General features: G+C 38.9%; 1 protein-coding gene across 3 annotated transcripts in view; it reads right to left on the reverse strand.

Moving 5' to 3' along the window:
- The window catches only part of grik2 (glutamate receptor, ionotropic, kainate 2), a 337,350-nt gene that overhangs the window by 55,803 nt on the left and 260,105 nt on the right, over positions 1-21,442 (reverse strand). For all 3 annotated transcript variants that reach the window (XM_032517645.1, XM_032517644.1, XM_032517646.1), the window contains exons 13-14: positions 16,458-16,576; positions 9,042-9,259 (exon numbers count right to left, since the gene is read on the reverse strand). In XM_032517645.1, coding sequence (XP_032373536.1) covers positions 9,042-9,259; positions 16,458-16,576 — 337 coding nt within the window. The remainder of the gene's footprint in view (positions 1-9,041; positions 9,260-16,457; positions 16,577-21,442) is intronic.

The raw sequence follows: 21,442 nt of genomic DNA on the forward strand, positions 1-21,442 counted from the left end.
TCCAAGGAGACGAAAGGTAACGTCTCTAAAAAATAGAGTTGTGAAGGGTAGTGATAGTGAGAACGGGAATGGAGAGATATTTCCTTCTTTATGGAGCTGTGTAGATTGAATTATTACTTTATGTTATCACTATTATTACTTCAACTTTTCAAGCACTAGGAGCACTAACATGGACTAATTAGTGGGAAGGTAGTCTCAAGTTTAAAGAATGAATTTTGTTGCTTAATGTTTTTATTTGTAACTGTTTATACTTGTGTTTTATCTGTTTTTTGTTTTTTCTAACTGATTTTGTGTAAAGCACTTTGAATTGCCCTGTTGCTGAAATGTGCTATGCAAATAAAGCTGCCTTGCCTTTTTTGTTTTAATAAACATCCGTTACAGTCAAGCTATTGCCAAATGAGTTAATATAAAGCTAATTCCAGTTTTTTTTCCAATTGCTAGACGACAGTGGGCACAACTGGAGCCACATGTGCAAAACTCTAACAGCAGTCTGCACAGCAGCAGTTCATGTGGACCAAACTCTTTCGTTTTTCATTGCGTTTTTTGTGATCACATTTTTTATTTTGTATCTAGCTAAGAAACACAAACAATTACAAACAATACGCTGAGACGGGGAGCTTGTTGAGACGGAGAACGCGTAATTGTTTTTCATGGCTTTAACACAATTTTTTAAAACTCTGCCAACTTATCCCATGACATTAACCACGACCCGTACAACACGGTGGATTTACAGCACTTTGTTCAAATGCAAACACACTGCTGTCCAAATTATTAACCACGCATTCAAAACAGTACGGATTTCAGCCTGGTGCATTGCAATCACTGCTGATTGCAATGCTTTCTTGTTTTAGACTTGTTAGTGAACCTATTCAGTATATAGGGAAAGCTCATAAAGCCTTTTTTTGGAAATAGAGAAACACCAAATAAGAATAAAAACATTATACATTGTACTGTTTGAGAGAAACAGTGAAGGTAAAGGTGAGGTAAAAGAGAAAAGCTACCAATATGTCCAGGTAAGATGTCTGACCTTACATACACAGTTGTGAAAATGTGGAAAAAAAACACTACGTTTACTATAGTAAAACTGTGACTTACTGTTTTTCAAAAAGTAATGGAGGTTTAAACAATGAAATTTATTTAGAGATGATAAATCCAGGACATCCAATGTTCTTTACTATTACGTGCATTACCTTTTTAGTTTTTAACTTTTTTCAAGTCATTACATAAACTACTACAGGCAAAATACAGTAAAACGAAATATCTATTGAAGAAAACTGCCAATTTTTATTCATTTTTATTTCCTAAAAAACTGGTATGTTATAAAATTAAATATGTGAAAGAATTCCACTCTTTTCTTAAAGACACCATTGATTAGGATGAAGTCACTTAAGTTATTCAAACTGTAAAGATTAAAAGTTAGTATTTTCTGTACTAGTGTTTGATGCTAGTGTTTTTACTCTCGGTGTGTGTTGTCTCATGGTGGCTGATAGTGTGGTGCAGCGATAACAACTTGCTCCTGAATACCTCAAAGACCAAGGAGCTCATAATAGACTACAGGAGGAAGAAAACAGACATTCCTCCACTAATCACCAGCAGGGATTATGGTGGCAGACTTCCACATTGAGGAGGGCCTGATCTGGAGCATGAACACCTTTGCTAATAGCTGAGATACTAAAAAAGGCCCAGCAGATGTATTTCCTGAGAGTACTCAGGAGAAACAAACATCACATAGAGACTGCTGGTGTCCTTCTACCGAGCCTCCATGGAGAACATTTTGACATGCTGCATGTGCATGTGGTACAACAGCTGCACAGTGGCTCAGAGGAAAGTGCTTCAAAGGGTCATTAACATCGCACAGAAGATCGTCTGCTGCCCTCTCCTTACACTAGAAGAACTACACAGTTCCCGCTGTCTCAAAAAAGTCTAGAACATTCTAAAGGACACCCCCCACCCCGGCCGCCCCCAGTTTAAACTGTTACCGTCAGGCAGACGTTACAGATCCATCAGGGCAAAAACAAATAGAATCAAAAAATGTTTACCCAACTGCAATAATTAAAATCAAAGCTGCTAAATTGAACTGAACTGATAGTCCACTGCGCAATACAGACACACACACAACTGGCAAACTTTATGCTCAAAATAAATACACTAAGACAGTCTACCAAAAGACTGCAAACATGTCTCAAAATCAAATAATTCTTCCAAAACACCAACACATCTTCTCTCCCAGCAGGAACATATAGTCAGTCACAGCCCAACGTTATAAAACACTACTATCAGGTGGAATTGCAGAAACTGCATTATTTTATTTGTCAGGTCTGCCCTTATACAATAGATAATAGTATATGTTGTATTAACTCTACATTTTTTGTTTTGTTGGGTTTAGTAAATGCTGCGTTTTGGTTCTTTTTCTGCAGAAATTCAATCCAAAAATGAATGAGCCATCTCTGAGTAGCTTTATAGAATGTGTCATTGCCTGATGTGAGTTGAATGCAGATTTGAGTTGCGCATGCGTCACTATGCAACAAGGAGCCTACAAGATGCTAACAAGAGACTTCTGTAATGTCAGTACAGTAAAAATGGCCCTACTTAACCAAGTCGGTTCACTGCTGGCTACAAGCTAGCATCAAACCCAACAAAGGCTGTCACTTGAATGGCGTTTTGAGCTAACGTTAGCAATAAAACAACCATAGTTTTTGAAATGATTCAGATCTTCTGTTATTTTTTGTAATGAGAAAAGTTTATTATTTCATGGATTTCACAAATTTTAGTATGACAGTTTATGTCGTAAAGCATTTATAATCTGGGAATGCGCAACTTAAATCTGCACTCGGCTTATGGGTAGAGACAAGATATACGGTTTATGTAAAAAGGGAAACAGAGACAGAACTGTCCTGGTACTTGTCTTCCTGTACTTTGTGTTCATCTTTACTGTATTGTTACTTTTCCCCACAAAGCCAGCCCAAATAGGTGCTTGTTTACTGTATGTACTACTGTAACATATTAGTATCAGCTGTGGGCAGGTTTGTGTAAACAACAAGGAATGTGGCTTCTGTTACTGGGATCCTTGCTCTCAACACTTACTGCAATATATAAAGAATACTGAAATAACAGATGGTCATGCAATTGAAAGAACCTCTAACCCTGAGTGTGTTTCCTAGATGGGAATCAGCTGTGATTAATCTATTTGCATAACTTAAATCAGCTGTTTCTCTCATTTACAGTAACAATGGAATACATGTCAAATGCAGGGGATATATTTGTGTTTCAATTTCCAATATGAACAGCTGTTCACCTTCACTCTAGCATAAGTTAGGTTGAGAACACTGTTCTGACACACAGTGTGAAAGCATATGCAAATTTGTCAGTAAAAATCTATTGTTTTGGTCTTGGTTGAGCTTGTGTGTAAAAGATGTTCAAGCATTTAAAATGTTGTGTTAATTGTATGTGTTTTTGTGTTGAAAAAGCAACACAAAATGTGTTAATTGTATAGCCTACACAGACAGATGTGCTAACTGTGTTAAGAGTTAAGGAAAGTTGTTAAAAGTATTGAAAACATTGTCATAGCAATCGTAAAAAAGTGTAAAGTGTGACTGTGTGTGTAAGGATGCTCAGGCTGCTGTGTACGTATGTAGTTATGAATGCCTGTTCATGCTGCTTTTGGATACTATGTATCTTTTTATTCTTTTTCTAATGACGCACTGCGGGGTCAGCAGGCTACTTTTGAAAATGTTGTACAAGTGACAATGACGATAAAGTTATATTGTATTCTTTTCTCGATGAGGATTGTTCATGGTGTTTGGCTGCACTGAGCCTGTTTTGAGACGTGTGTTCAGAGTTGTGTTGCTGGGACTGAGTTCTGCTGCTGATGTGAACTGGTTGGCTCAGGTGACTGTTGGTAGTGCAGACTGTAGTTAGTTTTGTATATCGTCACCTTCCTAAAATAATCGCCTATGTCATTTTTTGACAAAAAGTATTTTCTTGCCTATATCATCTCTCATGGTGTTGGCCACCTCTGGTAACATTTCCTACATTCTCAGTTGAACAGGTCATGTGATTCTACGCCTTTGTATGACTGCCTAAGTCAAAATATGTTCAGTGTTTGGTTCAGTTTTTTGTGTTTTCTGAAAAACATGAAAAGATGACTTAGGCGATTATTTTAGGAAGGTGACGATATGGGGCTCCAGTTGCGTCCACAGTCGTTAAGCCATCAAAAAAAATCTGTAATTAGTATTTATAAAGACATCCGATAAGAGAAAGAAAACTTGCCGCATAATGCTAGAGAGGCAGGATTAGTCACGCTATTCTTTGTTTTAACAATTATGCACCTTTACTGTGTTTTTCCCCAGTAATTCCAAAAAATATAAGAGGCAAAATACTGTAAAAAATACATCTATAGAAGAAAACTGCGGATTTAGATTCCTTCTTGTTTACCTTAAAGATTGGTTTATTAGAAAATTAAAAATATCATGTGAAAGAATTTCCATTTTTTTCTTAAAATATTGATTAGTGTGAAGTCACTTAGGTTATTCAAACTGTAAAGATGTAAAGTTTGTAATTTGTGTATTGGTGTTTGATGCTAGTGTTTTTCTGTGTGTTATCTCAGTGAGGATTGTTCAGTGTTTCGCTGCTAGCATCACCGGCCATTTATCACACAAGTGTTTGTTTGCAGTTCTGAATGAATACAGAAGTATGGCTTAGCTAAAGATCATGGACCTGGGGTTATTAGTGTCAATAACAAGTTCCTTCCCGATTTTTTTTTTTTTTGCAGAACCTGCTAAGCACCTGCATCTGGTCAAGCGCCGCCCAAGACGATTGTGATTGGTTTAAAGAAATGCCAATTAATCAGAGCAAATTCTTCTCCTATCCCAGAATGCTGTGTGGACTAGCCAGACCTTCCTTTGCAGAGCTGTGGAGATAGGTCTGGCAAAGCGAGACTAATGTATCCGTTACAGAGGGAGGGGGAGAGAGCTCTATGTAATGGTCTCTCCCCTGGAAAGACATTTTTTATAATATTGTGTAGCATAATGCAGTGCTAATAGCTGCAGAAATCAATACATTTCTTGTTCTTTCCTGGTTTCCAAACCACCATGCACCTCAATTGTACAGACATCTTAAAACCACTAGAACATATTTGAAATTTCTGTAACCTGTACCTTCTTTGATTTTCTTCACAGAATTCTTTGCAGTCTTCACAGCCGTTACTTAAAACACAGTTTGCAAAAAAATGTAGCACAAGTGCAGATGTAACCTGTGAGTCCTGAAGTGTGCTCTGAAGTAGGATATGTCACACAAAGCATTTTGATCCACTGTGTTGAAAGCCTTTTAGTTTAGGTGTGATGTGAAAGAATAACAATTATATGGAGTGCCAGTTGGCCCAAAACATTGTATTACTTTTATTTTCTCTTTTTTCATCACCATGAAACTTGTGAACTTGTGATAATTTGTGTTGTTTTTCATTTTGTTATCTTTGTTTGGTAAGGAGATATTTAGTTACAGCATTTTTCTTTTTAGACAGCACTATGTCATTTTATTGAAGGTATGACAAGTTTGATCCATATGTTTGCTGTTTTGCCAAATGAAACATTCTCAATACTGACTATTGTGCATGTAAGCAATTAAGATAAACTGTAATCAGCAGGGGTATACCAACAGAGCCCATAATGTACAAACAAGTTGCACTAACAGTGACCTGGGGCTGTAAACGATGGCTGCAGAGGGACCTCAGCATAGGTAGGCTGATTAACAAGCACATATGCTGCTTCACACACCAACTGTTGTTTTCATTCATTTCTGTGGTGAAATGATAAAGAGACTGTGCAACTATTACCACAGCAGTTTTCTAATGAACTGGTATCAGTATGTTTCAGTGTGAAGACTTAACACACACAAACATAGTAATCACAGCCGTGCCCCTATGTGTGAACAGTAGCGGCGAATGCATGGGTGTCTATTGCCCAGATGGATGAAAACGAGGTGTGAAAAAAGCTAAATCTCAAAGCTGTCCCGAGTGCCAGCGACGGATTGTAAGAGCAAAAACAACTAAAAACAGAGGTGAGAACTCAAACTCGGAGCAAAGAGAACTAATGCAGATAAGTTTTCAATCGGGCTGGATTACCAAAACATCCTTGATATGCAGAAGGTATTCTATAAAATCCTATACTAAGGGGAAAACCAAGCAGAACCTTGGCAGGAAAGGACTGTCACATGGTTCCGGCCTATTTCACTGGCAAAAAAAGGTACAGCTCTATTTGAGCATGGTGACACGGTTGCTTAGTGGTTAGCACTGTTGCCTCATAGCAAGAAGGAACTGGGTTTGAACACAACCGGGCCGCCTGGGACCTCTCTGTATGGAGTTGCAGTCCAAACAGGTTAGGTGAAGTGTAATTTGCCCCGAGGTGTGAATGTGTTAGTCTATCTATCTGTGTCCGTCCAGTGATAGATTGGTGACCAATTCAGACATAGGTTGAAGCTCCTCATGAGTCATGACCCTGAACAGGATAAGTGGGTACAGAACACAGATGCCTACTTATTAGATTGTGTGAAACTAGTCCTTGTGAAATTTATAAAATAACTAACTACTATAGCTACAAATGATACTTAAAGCTATAGTGTGTTGTTTCTGTCGCCCCCATGAGGAATTCTAAGTGATGACAACACTGTCAGAGCGTCCCCATGACGTCAATCTTGCATTGCCAGACCAAGTCCACACAGCATACCTGGATGGGAGAAAAATGTGCTGTGGTTTATTGGTATTTCTTTAAACCAATCACAGTCGTCTTGGGTGGCGCTAAGCCCCTGACACAATGACAGTGCCACAGCAAAGTAGCCTCGGGAAGAAACTTGTTTTGGTGTACGTTGAAAAGTAGTTTATAGTACTAGCTAGCTAGCTGTCTGGATTTACCCTGCAGAGATGAGCTGGAGGAGCTGTTAACCATAGTCCTCATAAATCCCGCCAGAGTTTACCTAACACAGAGGATTAATAAAACATGATGAACTCTTCAGAAGAGGTAATTATCTTGGCATTTTTATGCCCTCTTTGTCTCCAACGCTGAACGCTGCTCTTTTGCTTTATCACTTGAGCTGCGCGCGAAAATCATCGGTCAACACCATTTTCACCAATGAGAAGTACAGAGAGTTTTGTGGAGCTAGAGGCTTAGTACGCTTTGTAACAGCTCAGTGGCTTCCCATGTTACGATTGTTCATGTTGATATATAAAATAGTTGCACACTGTAGCTTTACTATGGCTGGAACGTCAACTGGGCAAAGCGGGAAACAGCCTCTGAGCCCCAGACACTCAGTGGTCCCAAAGGCTTCTGATTCACTATGTCAACGGATTGTTTTGGTACTTTTAATAATTAAAAATGTTCACCTATTAAGTACACAATCAATTTAGGCATGTTCTGCATTGTACCTTAATCTCGAGGCCCTTTCTTGTTGAGTGGCCTTGTGTCAAAATCTATATTGAACACCTTTGTGGTTGGAGTTCACATTGTGCTCACAGAGAACACATTCCAAAGAAAAGTCGAGTTTCATCAAATTACCACAAACTCATTCACACACACAGTCAAGTAGTAGAGTCGTGTGTTTCAGAATTGTTCCAGCATAGAAAACCTGGTTGGTTTGTGGATCTCCAAAACATTAGATAAAATATCTTTTGACCTGATGATGGTACTGGATGAAATGTCAGTGGATGACCAATGCTTTTACATGGATGTCTGTACCAAATTGTGCTTCATTTAAACTAATAACTGTTAAATTATTTCACTGGATAATGGCAAAATTTGAGTAGCCAATGGCAAGTCAGATCACCAGAATCATTCCATTCAATTCAATTTAATTTCTCATAATCACAAGGACACTATCTCTGGATATATAAAAATATAAATATAAAATATATAAAAATATCCAATATTTGTCTCGAAGAAAAACTCTTTGACCTTAATCAGGGTCACAGCTATTTCACTCTGAACAAAAGCCGTGGACCGACTGACATTCATCCATAGAGTCACACTATCAGTGTAGCTAAAAATTAGACAATTGATGATAAGTTTTAAAACCATTAGCTATAGGTGCTGCATGTGTCACAGTATTTACCATGAACTATGATATCCACCTTGCCATTTCTTAAGGGCCACTCTTGTGAAAACTGTAAAACTGTGGCAATCCTCACTTGAAAAGGACTTGTTGGTCATGCAAACGATAGCTGTCAGAACATGTGAAAATAGCACAATAGCATAAATATGACCAAGCCTTAACATAGAGGTTGTGGATAAAAAAAATTATATTTTTTAACAGCCAAAAGCATTTTGGAAGGTTATAAAAATGTACATGTTAAGTTTGGAGAATGTGTTGATGACAAAATTACTCAAGCAACATCACTTGTAATCTATAGGTACATACAGGTACAGGTACTATACATTTAAACTGAAAGTACATGTTACAAAGTGGTTTTAAAAACACTCACCAGTTAGAGCAAGTCAAAACTGAATTTATATGGAAAAGTAAGATCTAGTGATTTTGACCATTGTTCTTTCGAAATCAGAATAAACAAAAAATGTAAAAATGATTAAAGTATTAAAGTAATTCTAAAGCACATGTAATCTTTCAACAAAATAATAAACAATGAACAATTCTGAAATTTCCTTTTGAACCATCAGTTTTTTCCCCAACGAAATGTCTAAATTTGGTGTTAAGTAGAGCAAACATAAGAAAGGTTAAGCGGGTTAGAGTTTGATATTTATTAAATGTCAGATATATAGTAGTGTTCTTATAACATACTTATATTAATTCAGTGGTTGCATGAAGTTAATCTATAAGGACCAGCCCTATGGGCATTTCATTAGTGTGAGTTGAAGTGAAGAGTTTTAGTGTCCCATAAAATAACCTTTCCATTTTAAGAAAGAAAAACAAACTGTATTACACTACAAATACAGTATTTACTATGCACATTTGCTATATTACAGCTATATTGTGAGTGTGTAACCCACTAGATAGAGAGCAATAAAACACTAATTTAATGATATCCAGCTGTAACTAACCTTGAAGAACGTCATGGTGGAGCCATCCTCTATCACCCCGTATTCTATCTTCGTCTGCTTGGCCAGGTCGTCAGCAGAGTCAATGGGCGACTCCATCCTCTCCACGGTGAGGAAGGCCGCCAGGTTTGCCGTGTAGGAGGAGATGATGATAAGCGTGAAAAACCACCAGATTCCTCCTACAATTCTGGTGGAGAGGGCTTTCGGCATGAGCTCAGATCCTGAACGAGAGGAGCAGAGGAGGCTGGTGAGGCTTGGTACAGCATTAGGCAGGGAAAAGGGGCAGCACCCAGGCCAGATAAGACCAGGCCAGACCAGGCCGGGCCAGGCTAGGCCTCTGCATCTCCTGCCTGGAGCACACACACTCACATACACACAAAGAGGGCAGAGTGGGCGGCTTCATGGTTGGACCTGGGGATCGGTGTTTAGTGTTATGCCGACTTCACACTAAACGACTTTTCAAGCAATTCCACTGTCACACACTATTTTCCAATGTCGGACTGAACTCATGAGAGTCTTGTTGGGTCACGCTCCGGTCGTCTCAATTGTTCGGTGTGAGGTGGTCATAAAACAGCCCTTTTCCCATCTTAACAATTCGACAAAATGTGTTACGTGTTTGATATTATTGTAGGTTTTAAGTCTTGGTAGTTAAGTTAAACCATGTGAACATTGTCAACAACCAATGGGTACCTTCCTTCCAGCACCAAACAGGAAGCAGAAAAACGACTAGAGACAGTTGTTTATGGTTGCTATGTTGCTGCGCTAAGCAAAGAGGGGAAATTACCAATTTTCAACCCCTCTGAAGCGTGTTATCCAACCAGAGTTTTACCAGCGGATAAACGCAGACCTCCGGGTACTGCCACCATTCATCTGCATGTACAGCAGAACACAAAATCAGCAAAATTTCCCTTAAGTTACCAGCTAACACTAGCGGTAGCTAGCTAGCTAGCTTGGTTACACTTTTTACAAAACAAATCTAGTTTATGTCTTGCATTTCGTGACCCTGCCTTTACATATTATGACAGTGTTTAGAGTTGGATGTAAGATGATTGTCTTTAGATGTGAGATGGTCAGACTTTAGTCTTTTCAAAGTCTGTTCAAAGTCTTCTAGTGTAGGCATTACGCTTACTACCTTTGTGCTCTGGACTGTCTGACTGTCCTTACTGTACTGCCTCTTGCCTTTATCTACTATAATCAAAATCATTTTCCATCAGTTCTGTTTAAAGAAAAATGTGAAAGAAAAAGAATGTGTCCCTGTGCTAGAAAGTGGAACAGTAAAGTTAATTTGCATGTTCAAGGTAGGATACTTCTGGAATCTTGGTGACAGAGTAACTACTTGGGGGGCTATTAACGGTACCTAGCTAGTAGAAAAGAACTTATTTTTGATAAGGTTGCCAACCAAACCTGGCCCCATTGCTGGCCAGACAAATACGTAACAAAGTTTATTGGAGACAAAGTATTTGTACCATTTGAGACATTGGTCTTTTAAACCATCTTTTTGAAGCAATGCATTGTCACGGTCATAGGTTGTCATTGGCCTTTTGTGATTAGTTGCTAAGACTCAAGAGAACATGCCTGACGATGTGCTGGCCTGAGTGCAGACACAGAGGAAGAGAGTGCTAGAGTAGATATATGGAAGCATGAGAGCAGGCAACTGCCGATGAATGCAAAGAGCAACTTTTTGTTTGACCGTAGTGGATGATGAAGGTAAAATTGATTTAGGTTAGTTTCTGCCTGCATTTTTTTGTTGACATCAGTAAATGGACTACGCCGTTGTGAGGTTTTATGCATGTGTGCTACTGTGTCTGCGTCATTATAGACAGAATAGCGTATCTCTTTAAGAGAACAGCAGAGCTGGTACGTGGGTATGCGTGGGGAGTGTGTGGTAGAGCAACCCGGTCTCACGGCAGTTTGTGTAATGGTCACATTATTTTGATCTAATGATTTGTCAACAGGGACACAATTTTATCCTTTTCGTGGTCACCACAAAATGGAAACGTGACCATTTCACAAACTGCCATGAGACGCCGGGGACAACTGCCATGACACTGGGCCGCTCTGGGGGACGCAACAACGGGGAAATGAAACAGCCCCAGGCCGGCGACAACAACGGGACGGACTGGCCCGTGTGGGATGCGCCACAACAACGGGATGGGTGGGTTAGCAGCTGATACAGCTATAAGGCTAAGTGGCAATTAATCTCCTAGACCAAACAATAAATATTTGTTATCAGTACTACTGGTGCCGTGACTGTAGCTATGTTTGCATACACATTTTTTTATCCAAATTAAGTGATATAGAATGAAAAATGCCTTATGGAAAAAGTAAAATTCGATTGAATTTCATGAATATCGACTCAAAGGAAATTTGTTTGGTCTCATCGGATTTTATCTTGATCGACTTACAAAAAATTAATTGCAATTAAGTTTTAGGTTTTAAAACAAAGAAGAAGAAGTTTGAGTTCATTTCCGCCCATTATTTCCACTCTGTTTGCACGGCGGGTGTCTACTAAGACAGATGTAAATGGACGAACAAGGAGAGACTTTTTGAATTTAATTTACCAGCAAAATATAACGGCTATTTTAGATAGCAAAAATCTAAAAAATGTCGTAAATTATCAGGAACTCTTAAACAGTTCCTCAAACAGTGAGACGTCTCAAAAAAAGGGAGTTGTCTCACAGCGGCACATAAGCACTATTACAACTTGTGTAATATTGATCATTTGCTGGTAGATAACGCAATCCATTTTTTTCTAGAAAAACTTCGCAAATGTTTGCTTGAATGTTGTGTGATTCAGCGTGACAATGAATGGAAACACCTTAAAATCAAAATCAATTTGATATACCAATTTCATCGCAAAACAGCATATAACGGCATTACGCACAGTTTTTTTTTTGCTTTAAAGCCATTGGATGGAAACACACTTTCATCAGCTTTATTCGCATGAGTTTTTTTACCAAACTTCAGATAATTCCATAAGTGGATGGAAACTTAGCTTGTGTGTACTGTGCTATATCAGGGTTAATTGGATTGCACGCAGCTTAAATGTTACCTCATGTGTTAGCCTCTTCAGCTCTTTGGTAAAAGATCAAGTCTGGTCAAAGATGTCAAAAGTTAAACTCTACATAAAGGTCTGGCGATTTGCTTAATCTCTGTGAGTGACTCCACTGATTGCAGCAATTCCTATGAAATAATCTTAAAGTTATTTAACAGCAACTGACTGGCACTGTCTACATACAGTCATTTAGCTTAGCCCAGCATCAGCTGTTTTTACAATTTTTTATCACTTACAATAAAGTAAACATTATCTTCAGTTAATCTGACTGTTTTATATTCAAGTAAGAAATGTATGAAAGCATGAAGGAGCATATGGTAGAGTGGGAGTAAGTGAGAAGGGGAGGTATGTCGTCCGGGGGAAAGAAGGTGGGCCTGGGTTATATCAGGACTATTCTCCTCAAGCGGCTTAAGCAATTGAAAGCTGGGATTTTGCACATTCACTCAGAAGGAAAGCTGATAAAGAGCCAGAGAGATAGGAGGTTAAGAACTCTGTACTCCACTCCCTTTGTGAGAGACTCACATTTCATCAAACTTTCTTTCTTTCTCGCAATCCCCCGAGTGAGCTGTCTAGTAGTGCAGCGAAAGACATGACAGCCAACTGCAGCTCGGGCCCACCGCTAGTGAGACACGGCCTCAGCTCCCAGATCAGCAACATTAGCCATCAGTGCTTTTTTCTAATGTATTGATGGCTATTCATTACAATAGCCTTACAGGATTGTATGGCTAATTTCTTTTTTCTTTTTCTTTTTGAATGTTCTACCTACCAACCCAACATTTTGCCCCTGCAAACTACGGATTTTACACTACTGATTGGTTTATAAAGCAATCAATGGGTTTAGAGGCAAAAGAACATCTCTGATCTGCGGCTATGTGATAAACCGCATGTATCTGGATCACATTCAGTTTTTAGTTATTTTGAAGTTTACACCCCTTTCATTTGTATAGATTTGGTAGATGCACCGTGACCAAAATCTGCAATATGGTTGGAAATGTATTACTTAAAAATGTGAAATGGATTAATTGAAGGTTATTTAAAGTTTAGAAGTAATTGGGTGGGGGACCCCTCTAAGTGTTCATCTCATAGAGGGCCCACATAAAGCTAAGGCTGGCGCTGCGACCACAGTGGCAACAAAAACTTACTTTAGTGTCTGTGTTATCACTTGAGTGATTGAAAGTGAAAACACGAGTTAACCAGTGGTACAGTCTTCTATTGTGCACCAATATTCCACTATTATTCCGAATATGACAATATTTCGGGTCACATAAACGGCGTATTCCATTGGGATAGTCAGAATAATGCCTTTTTCTAATAAAGGATATGCCGGTGTAATTCAAGAAACATTCTAAAGAAGAGAAGGATAAACACACCTACATTTAAAAACGAAAGACTTAGATATGAAAAGGCTTTTGGATCTGCGCAAACAGCGCAACGCAGACCTTTTCAAGAAGGTGGTTGAATGACAAAGGAAGGCTGTGTTTGCACGGTCAAAAGTCAGCCACCGGTGGAAAACTTTGAAATAATCTTATTTTCACAGTTGCATATATACACGTGGAATATTGAAAAATATCAGTGGAATATTCTCCTTCATTAGCCATGTAAACAGTCTAGTCAGAAAACAATATTATTATTATTATTATTGTTGTTGTTGTTGTTGTAGTTTTAAGAGAATTTTTTGGGGCTATTCCGCCTGTAATTTTGACAGGACAGCTAGGTGCGAAAGGGGAGAGAGAGGGGGAAGACATGCAGGAAATCGTCACATGTTGGATTTGACACCCGGACCTCTGCGGCGAGGCCTTACCTCTCATTATATGTGCGCCTGCTCTACCCACAGAAAAATGTCTTTTTCAGAATAAGAGCAAAATCCGTAACATTATGTGCATGTAAACGTAGTCATTGTCTGTTTAACCTGTCATTAGCCACCAGCCATCCCCACTGTCGGACATGGCTGAAGCCCAGTATCAGGAGTCACCCAGCACGGGGAACCAGCCACCCACTTTGCCCATTCATAAAAGCACACCACAAAAATCAAGGTAGCAGGCATGAAAACATACACATATTCATCAGTACTTTTAGCAGTGAATTCTGCTTGTTCTGTGCCGTATCCATGGCCGGCTATCAGATGCAGGTTTGATTAAAAGTGGAACATGTTACCAGCTCCGAGATTCTTTTCCTGTTTCACCTCAGAAACCACTCGGAAAAGAGAGGCAACCCACACAGAGTGGCGAGGTTGACCCAAACAGAGCCTGGTTGGGGCTGACTGTCATGTACCCAAGGTAACGTCATGACCAAACAGCACATCCCACAGTTTTCTGGGGGGCGGGGCACGCCGCCGGGCAGGGGAGCCTCTCTACATTGCAGACCAGCACGGTGCCATGCAGACACTGTGTGTGCGTTCTAATCCCCACAGCCTTCTGGCCCGCAGCCACATCTTCTCAACCGGGCAACCTTACACACATGTTCTGCTGGCTTTCCAAACAACCCTACTGTATTTGTAGTTGTTGCATGACATTTGCAAGATCTTGAACTCCTCTTCATTAGTTGGAAACACGTTTTATGCTCACTGTTCAAAAAATAATTTGGGTGTTTTTTGTTGGGGCGAGGTTACAGTCAAACCAGTCATCACGTTTTGATTTTAAATAAATCAAATAATATTGGCATCCTAGGACTCTAAAAATCAGTGAAAAAAATGTGTAGCTAATTTGGGGATATTAGTAAGCATGCAGAATAAGTAAGCATGCGACCAGCCAACAAGGGATACGTTTTCAGCTAGTAAATCATAGGAAAAGAAAGTTTTGCGATGTGTGTTGACCCATGGAGTCACTTCATCAAAAAAAAACAAAAAAATACACATTATCTCGCTTTCCTCTAGCAGTATGATTATTACTGGGCAGATAGTTTTGCTCCTATTTGTCCAAGTTGTGAGATATCTGTCTAATACAATGATGGAGGTGGAGTGTGGAATATTCAAAGTACCTGAAACACTAGTGTATGTTGCCGTAGATTTAAAAAAAAAAAAGGTTATCTAAATATTGTTTAAATAAAAAAAATATTGATATTGTAAGAAACGTTTTCTTGAAGTGATTTAAAGTGTTGTTTTTCAGTGATCTCAAATTCAGATAGGAAAGTGTAAAAAACGTATATTTCAAGGTCCACTTACTCACTTTTTTTTGGAGCTATCAACCACATTTCACGGATGGAGTTACCCAGTTGTCAGGACATGACCTGAGTATGGAACTTGGGGGGTACACTGCATACAGTATGGTTGCTGAAGAAGACCATGTAATATGATTGAAAGCTCTTAAAAAAAAAACTACTGGACTACTGTTTCCAAGGTCAAAAATAAACATTTCAAGTTTAAAATCAACTTAATCTTTTAAAAATACTTGTCTAATTTTTCAAATTTGATGACTCAGTGGTGCCTTAACTTTTCATTTGTTGTTGAAATTCAAAATATGGTTACTATTAAGATTAAAATTTCATATACACTATATATTTCAATACTGCGAGTACCACAAATTAAATTCCATCCACCTCCATTGTTTTAAGGTGGAGGCAGAAATGCCAGAGACAGATTTTCAAAGCCCGGACATATAAAATCCAAACCCAATCTTCATGCTAGATACCACTAGAGGTAAGGGAGATTTCTTAAGCATTTCTTTCTTGTGATGCAGGTAAACTGACCCTGTAAAGCAGTGTCGCCTACAGCTAGTACATTGTGTGCTCCATTGCACTGTTTAGATGCAAGACACACACAGACTTAAATATCATGCTTTCAAGGCCCTACAATCATCACTAATAATAATAATGTTGCATTGGCAACTGCCTTGGAGGAAATGCAAATTTAAAAAAAAAATGCAACATATCTCCCACTGTGACATGCATTCCAAACGATATAAGCTACAATATCATTACAGTGATAACATTCCATTTTCTGTTAAACTGTAGTGGTTTTCTTTCTAAAGATGCCAACTAGTTGAGAAGATATGGCATTGGTTTGGCAGAAGGAAACAAAACTAAACAGGCAGGGTAAGCTGTTTCACATTCTCATTCAGTCTCACTCATTTAATCAATCTCAGGTGTTCTGGGTGGGTCCGCTTACCTGTTCCAATGGCTGTGAAAAGATGGGGGAAGGAGTTAGGAAGCATGGGGAAGGGGAGCATGCAGGAGCACCATCCTTAGTCGTTGATTACATCACTCAAATCCCACACTTAGTCCGTCCTGCTGGACTCTACCTGTGAAGCATCTAGCATCATGCACAGAGGCCCCCATGCATGGTTACAGGCCTGGTCAAAGAGCAAGGTTGACCCCCAGCAAAAAGTGGGACTTGTGCTAAAAAAGGGGGGGCAGGCAGAGGCGTCTACCTTGCTGCATGAGAGCTCCAACTCCAAACCAGAAACTATTTAGCAGGGTGAAATTGTTTTCCACCACATCCGAGTCGGGGTTGCAAGGGTGGGGGTTATACCACTCGTAGGGACTAAACCTGTGACAATTAACAGAGAACACAAACACACGTGTATATATATATATATGTTTACTGCAGTTGCATAAAGACACAAGAGTGAACAATTAAAGAGACCGAGAGTTGTCATCCTACCTGGGGAGACAGGAGAGAGAAAACAAAGGGTTACTTAGTCATGTCCAGAGATTAGACACTGCAAATCATGCCTGAAGACACTTCCCAAATCTAGAAGCATTCCTATTGTCTATTGTCTTCATGGACATATACCTCAGATTGCTATGCTGTTAACTGGATTAGTACGTTAAGAGTTTATTACACAAATGATTGTACAATGATGATTAGGATTTTATTTATGGAATAATCTATTAGTCAAAATAAAGTCTGAGAAATGACATCTAAATCTCTCGTGTACTTTTAAATTAAAAAAGATACTATTTCACACCACTCATATTCCAAAGGTGGCTCGTCATGTGGGAGTGCTCATATCAAAGGCAGTTCCCTCAGTAATTTAATCGATGGGGTCTGAAAATAACTCCATTGTCAGCCGAGAAAAGAACTAATAATCCTTATAATCTTAGAGGAGCATTAATATTCAGCAGATCAAGCGGTTCATTCCCATCATGCCCACGCCGGCCCCGGCGCTCCTCCCCCCCCCCACTCCCTTCACTCGACACACTCCTCAAGCAGAGATTTCTCATTTATTCATATCAAATAAAAGTGACATTGCATTAGTAAAGGTTGATTGGTCTACAATTAAGCATTCTGACCTGATTTGGTGTGTGCTTGTGTAGTGGGGGGAAACCGGGGCCCTATCTTGACTCAAGCTGTTTAACAGACACAAGGGTTTGACTAATCAAATTGCAATGCATAATGTAGACTTACTGCGCTGGAAGTCAAGAACGATAACCTCGAGTGGATGGAGGATAATGCAGATCAAAGGGCCACACCGCCGCGTGTCAAAGGTTTGGATCCATTGTCCCCTGGTTATTATGCAGTAGTACGGGTTGAATACTGTAATACGCAACTCTATATGAAGATGTATGGCTGTATCGATAAAATGACAGCATCATAACTGTACTCTGTCATTGACTAATGGGCTTTGCCATTCTAATGTGGCTGGCAGTGTTGTTCTTTTCCAACCCTACAACACTCACAGAAGGATATTGTGCAGTGCTCAAGGACCTCTGAATGTCCCCCTTATTTCTGCTTTAAGAGAATCCTTGGCCTTAAATCAATCCATCCGCTCACTCAATTTGCCCCAGATTTGCTTGCTTGTCAATTTGCAATGCCAAATTGAGTTCGGCTGAATTGCGCCCTTGCCGTGGCATATGTGAATATGTGACCCCAATCCCTAGCGCAGAGGTCTCGGAGTGTGTTTCCTCCAATCGCAGAGCGAAAAGCCAATTACTGCTCGCCATGAACATGGATGAGCAAAGTTGTCAGTGCCGTGCTAGATCATGGGAGTGGCTGGCTAGACTGCTGCTGCTGGATGGGTCGGGGAATGCTAAACCAATGCCGTTTATAGGAGACAACAGCTTAACCTGTCTCTCACTGTAGCACTGCTTGGCCCCGCTTGCTGTCATTTTGATCCAATTACACTGCCCTTACATTATCTCAGACAATCTGTGCTGCAGAGGGAGAAACTTTGTGCAAGGTCAGTGCAGAGATAAGCACGGATGGGGGAAAAAAGGCGTGGAATTCACCGGCAGCGCAGAAACAATGTGAGGCTTTTATCTTTCTACGGGGGCAGGGTCACCAAGCAGAAACGTCCAGCGATGTTAACGCCTGATAATGCCAATGTCAGGGGACATGAATCAACAGAGTCACAGGATGACAGAATTTATATGTCTACAAATGAGCTTTTGATCGATGTTATAAATTCTGCAGTAGGCAATTAAGGACCATATCAGTACACCTTACACTGACTGTTGAAGTGTTTTCGATTTTTATATTGTTCAATCTATTGTTATGATCTTTGAACAGGTCACACCAAAAGTCTAATCAAAGATGCAGAAAAAGTTAATTACATTCTCAGGTCTGTGTACTGGCAGCATACTGCAGCACTAGGATTACTTTTACATCAAAGTTGACAGTATTCATGTTATGCACTCACATTTGTACCCATCTAGGAATCTTTTTAATTTCATTTTTAAATTGTTTCTGCCCTTTTAATTTGTAGTTTAATGTATTATGACACATCCCTTTGTCCCTGCACTTCCTTTGCGTAAGAGTAAACGTAGTGCAGTTTATGGTGATTTCCATTCTTTACAGAAAATAATTAATACAAAATGAATAGCTGCCTGGAAGGTAGGCAGAGCACATTAAAAAACATAAAACATGATGGTGTGCCTTGGAAAAGGTTAATAATGAAGAGTGTAAGCTAAATCATTTGTTGTTCATTGGCTTAACACTGACAACATTCTTTAAGGTTCAACCAATGTACAAGTTGGGTTTGTTAACTCTGGTACACTGTACATGGTACTGTATATGCATAATACAGCTTTCTTTCCCCACAGTAATTAATACAAATAATAATTCAAAAATAAAATACTAAAATAAATAATTCAACCAAGGAGGTTGTCTTATAAGTTTGGTTTGTTTGTTTGTCCGTCAGAATAATTACAGAATATCTACGGCCCCGATTTTCATGAAACTTGGTGGAAGGGTGTACCATGGATCAAGGAAGAATCCATACATTTTTGAAGTGGATATGAAGCTGCACTCTCTGAATGCATTCCCTTCTAGTTGTATGTATTTAGTTACAGTGTGTGTATTTAAGGGAAACTTAATTCTTTAAAGGTCCAATTCAATTAGAACTGTTAACATTTTCTTGACTTAAGATTCAGTACCTCAGTTGTGTTTTCAGAATCTTAGATTTTGAGAAAAAGAGCGAATCCAGAATATCTATAATAATTAGGATATATTCAGATATTCAGAGGGATTCAGAGGAGAATTTTAACATGACGAGGCTTTGCCTTTAATATGAGCACGTACTTAACCAAAGGCTTTTCCTTCAAAGACATACTGCACTTTGATGTAAGGAAATAAAGACTTGCACACAGAAATATATTTAAATTTTGAGAAAGACAGGTGAAAACTAGATGCCAATATCATGAGGCATAGTTATTTAGAGAAAGACAAACGTTCTGATCGACTACTGTCACTAAGCTCAACCTCTGCTTCTTGCTTATTTAAGAAAGTTCGCTTGTAGGATGTAAAATTTGATTCCCCTGTGCCATAAGTAGCAGCAATGACATGTCATTAGAGGGAACATAAAAAACAATAGCAATTGGCGACATTAACATCAGTATCTGGAGATATCGGGGCAGGTGACAGTACAACAGAGTAGCCATGTGGTTTTAGCTGTGCACACATGTAGAATAGGCCTATACGTCGCAAAGAGAAGCTGCTCTAACTCTAGCACTGTCTCTGTCAGTCTCTCACTCATCCAAACAGTCAGTCGCACAGTACAGCACAAACACAAGCACACATAGATTAAAAGTGTAATGTGTACACACACATATTAAACAGTATATATAAATGCACAGTGGAAGTAAACTTTGTAGTATTAGGTATTGCCTGTCAATTTACCAGACAGTTTGGTCTCACAAACGTTTGTGAAATGAGTGTGACTTCTTAACATACAAATGATGTACTGTATGTGAACAAATGGTGAAGGTAGACATTTCGCCACCATGGAAGGATTAAGTGGAGGACATGGGATAAATAAGGCTATGTATGGAGTGTGTAGAATAAGCAGAGATTGTCCCAAGAAAATGATAGCATTCAATGCAAATGCCTAAAAACTTACATCTAAGTAAGAAGCAACTTCTTATGTTCACGTGAATAAGAAACCTACAAGTTCTTCTTTTAACCATAACATAGACCTGACTTAAGCATTTTTAACCCCAAACCAAAAATGTTCAAGTATCTTAACTAAACTCTGTCCCTAGATCTGACCCTCACCGTACCCAAGTAGTTCTGCTGCCTAAACCTAATCAAACTTTTACCAAAGCATTGGTGGATAAAGAAATATATCTTTAACTAATTCATAAGGGTTTAGAGGGCACTTTTCTTGCCATAGGGCATCCGATAAGAAAACACAAATATATATATCGTTCTTTATGGCAATGAAAAATTCCATATTTGGTTGTTTAGTTTGGGTGACTTGTTGTGTTAAAACCAAAAGGTTGTGTTAGATAGGTGGACTGTAGATAAATGCTGGAATCATGTTACATATCAAAGATTGTTTACAGAAATGTCCAATTTTTAGTGGATCTTTCCTTTATTTTGTATTACTTTATTTAACATGATTGTAGAAGGTGCAATATGTAGCTAAGAAAAAAATTACAAATCGAATTGTAATAGCAACATGTGGCGGGAAAATAACAATTAGATTCCCCCCCAAATCGTTTAGCCCTAGTTACTTCACTTCCACGCGTTTGCACTACATGATGTAATAAGGTACGTAACGCAGAACGTGTCTTAATTCCGTTTGTTAAGTAAAGTTACCATTTACGGATTTGTAGCGTGACACAAACACTCTTTCTGTGGCCTCTGTGAAAGTTTCTTTTTTTTTTTAAAGATTGTATTAAGATATCTATCTCTGGATCGTTTTAGTTTGAACAAAGACTATTTCTTCTGTAGAAGGTAGTGGGGGGGGAATCACCAGACACCTCCCAATACAATGTCATCCCGATAATGTTATTGCGATTTTAAACATATTGCAATATTGTGCAATATACTGCAATCTATAAACTTTTTTCCAACTTCTAATTTTTCCCAATTTCAAATAATGTCCGCAAAAGGAAACTTTGTCAACATTTCTTTTATCTAAAAATAAACATTTCTCTGTTTCTTCATCTCACTTCAATTTTATTGCTGCAA

This window comes from Etheostoma spectabile, chromosome 6, assembly GCF_008692095.1.
Source record: "Etheostoma spectabile isolate EspeVRDwgs_2016 chromosome 6, UIUC_Espe_1.0, whole genome shotgun sequence".
NCBI classification, from domain to species: domain Eukaryota; kingdom Metazoa; phylum Chordata; class Actinopteri; order Perciformes; family Percidae; genus Etheostoma; species Etheostoma spectabile.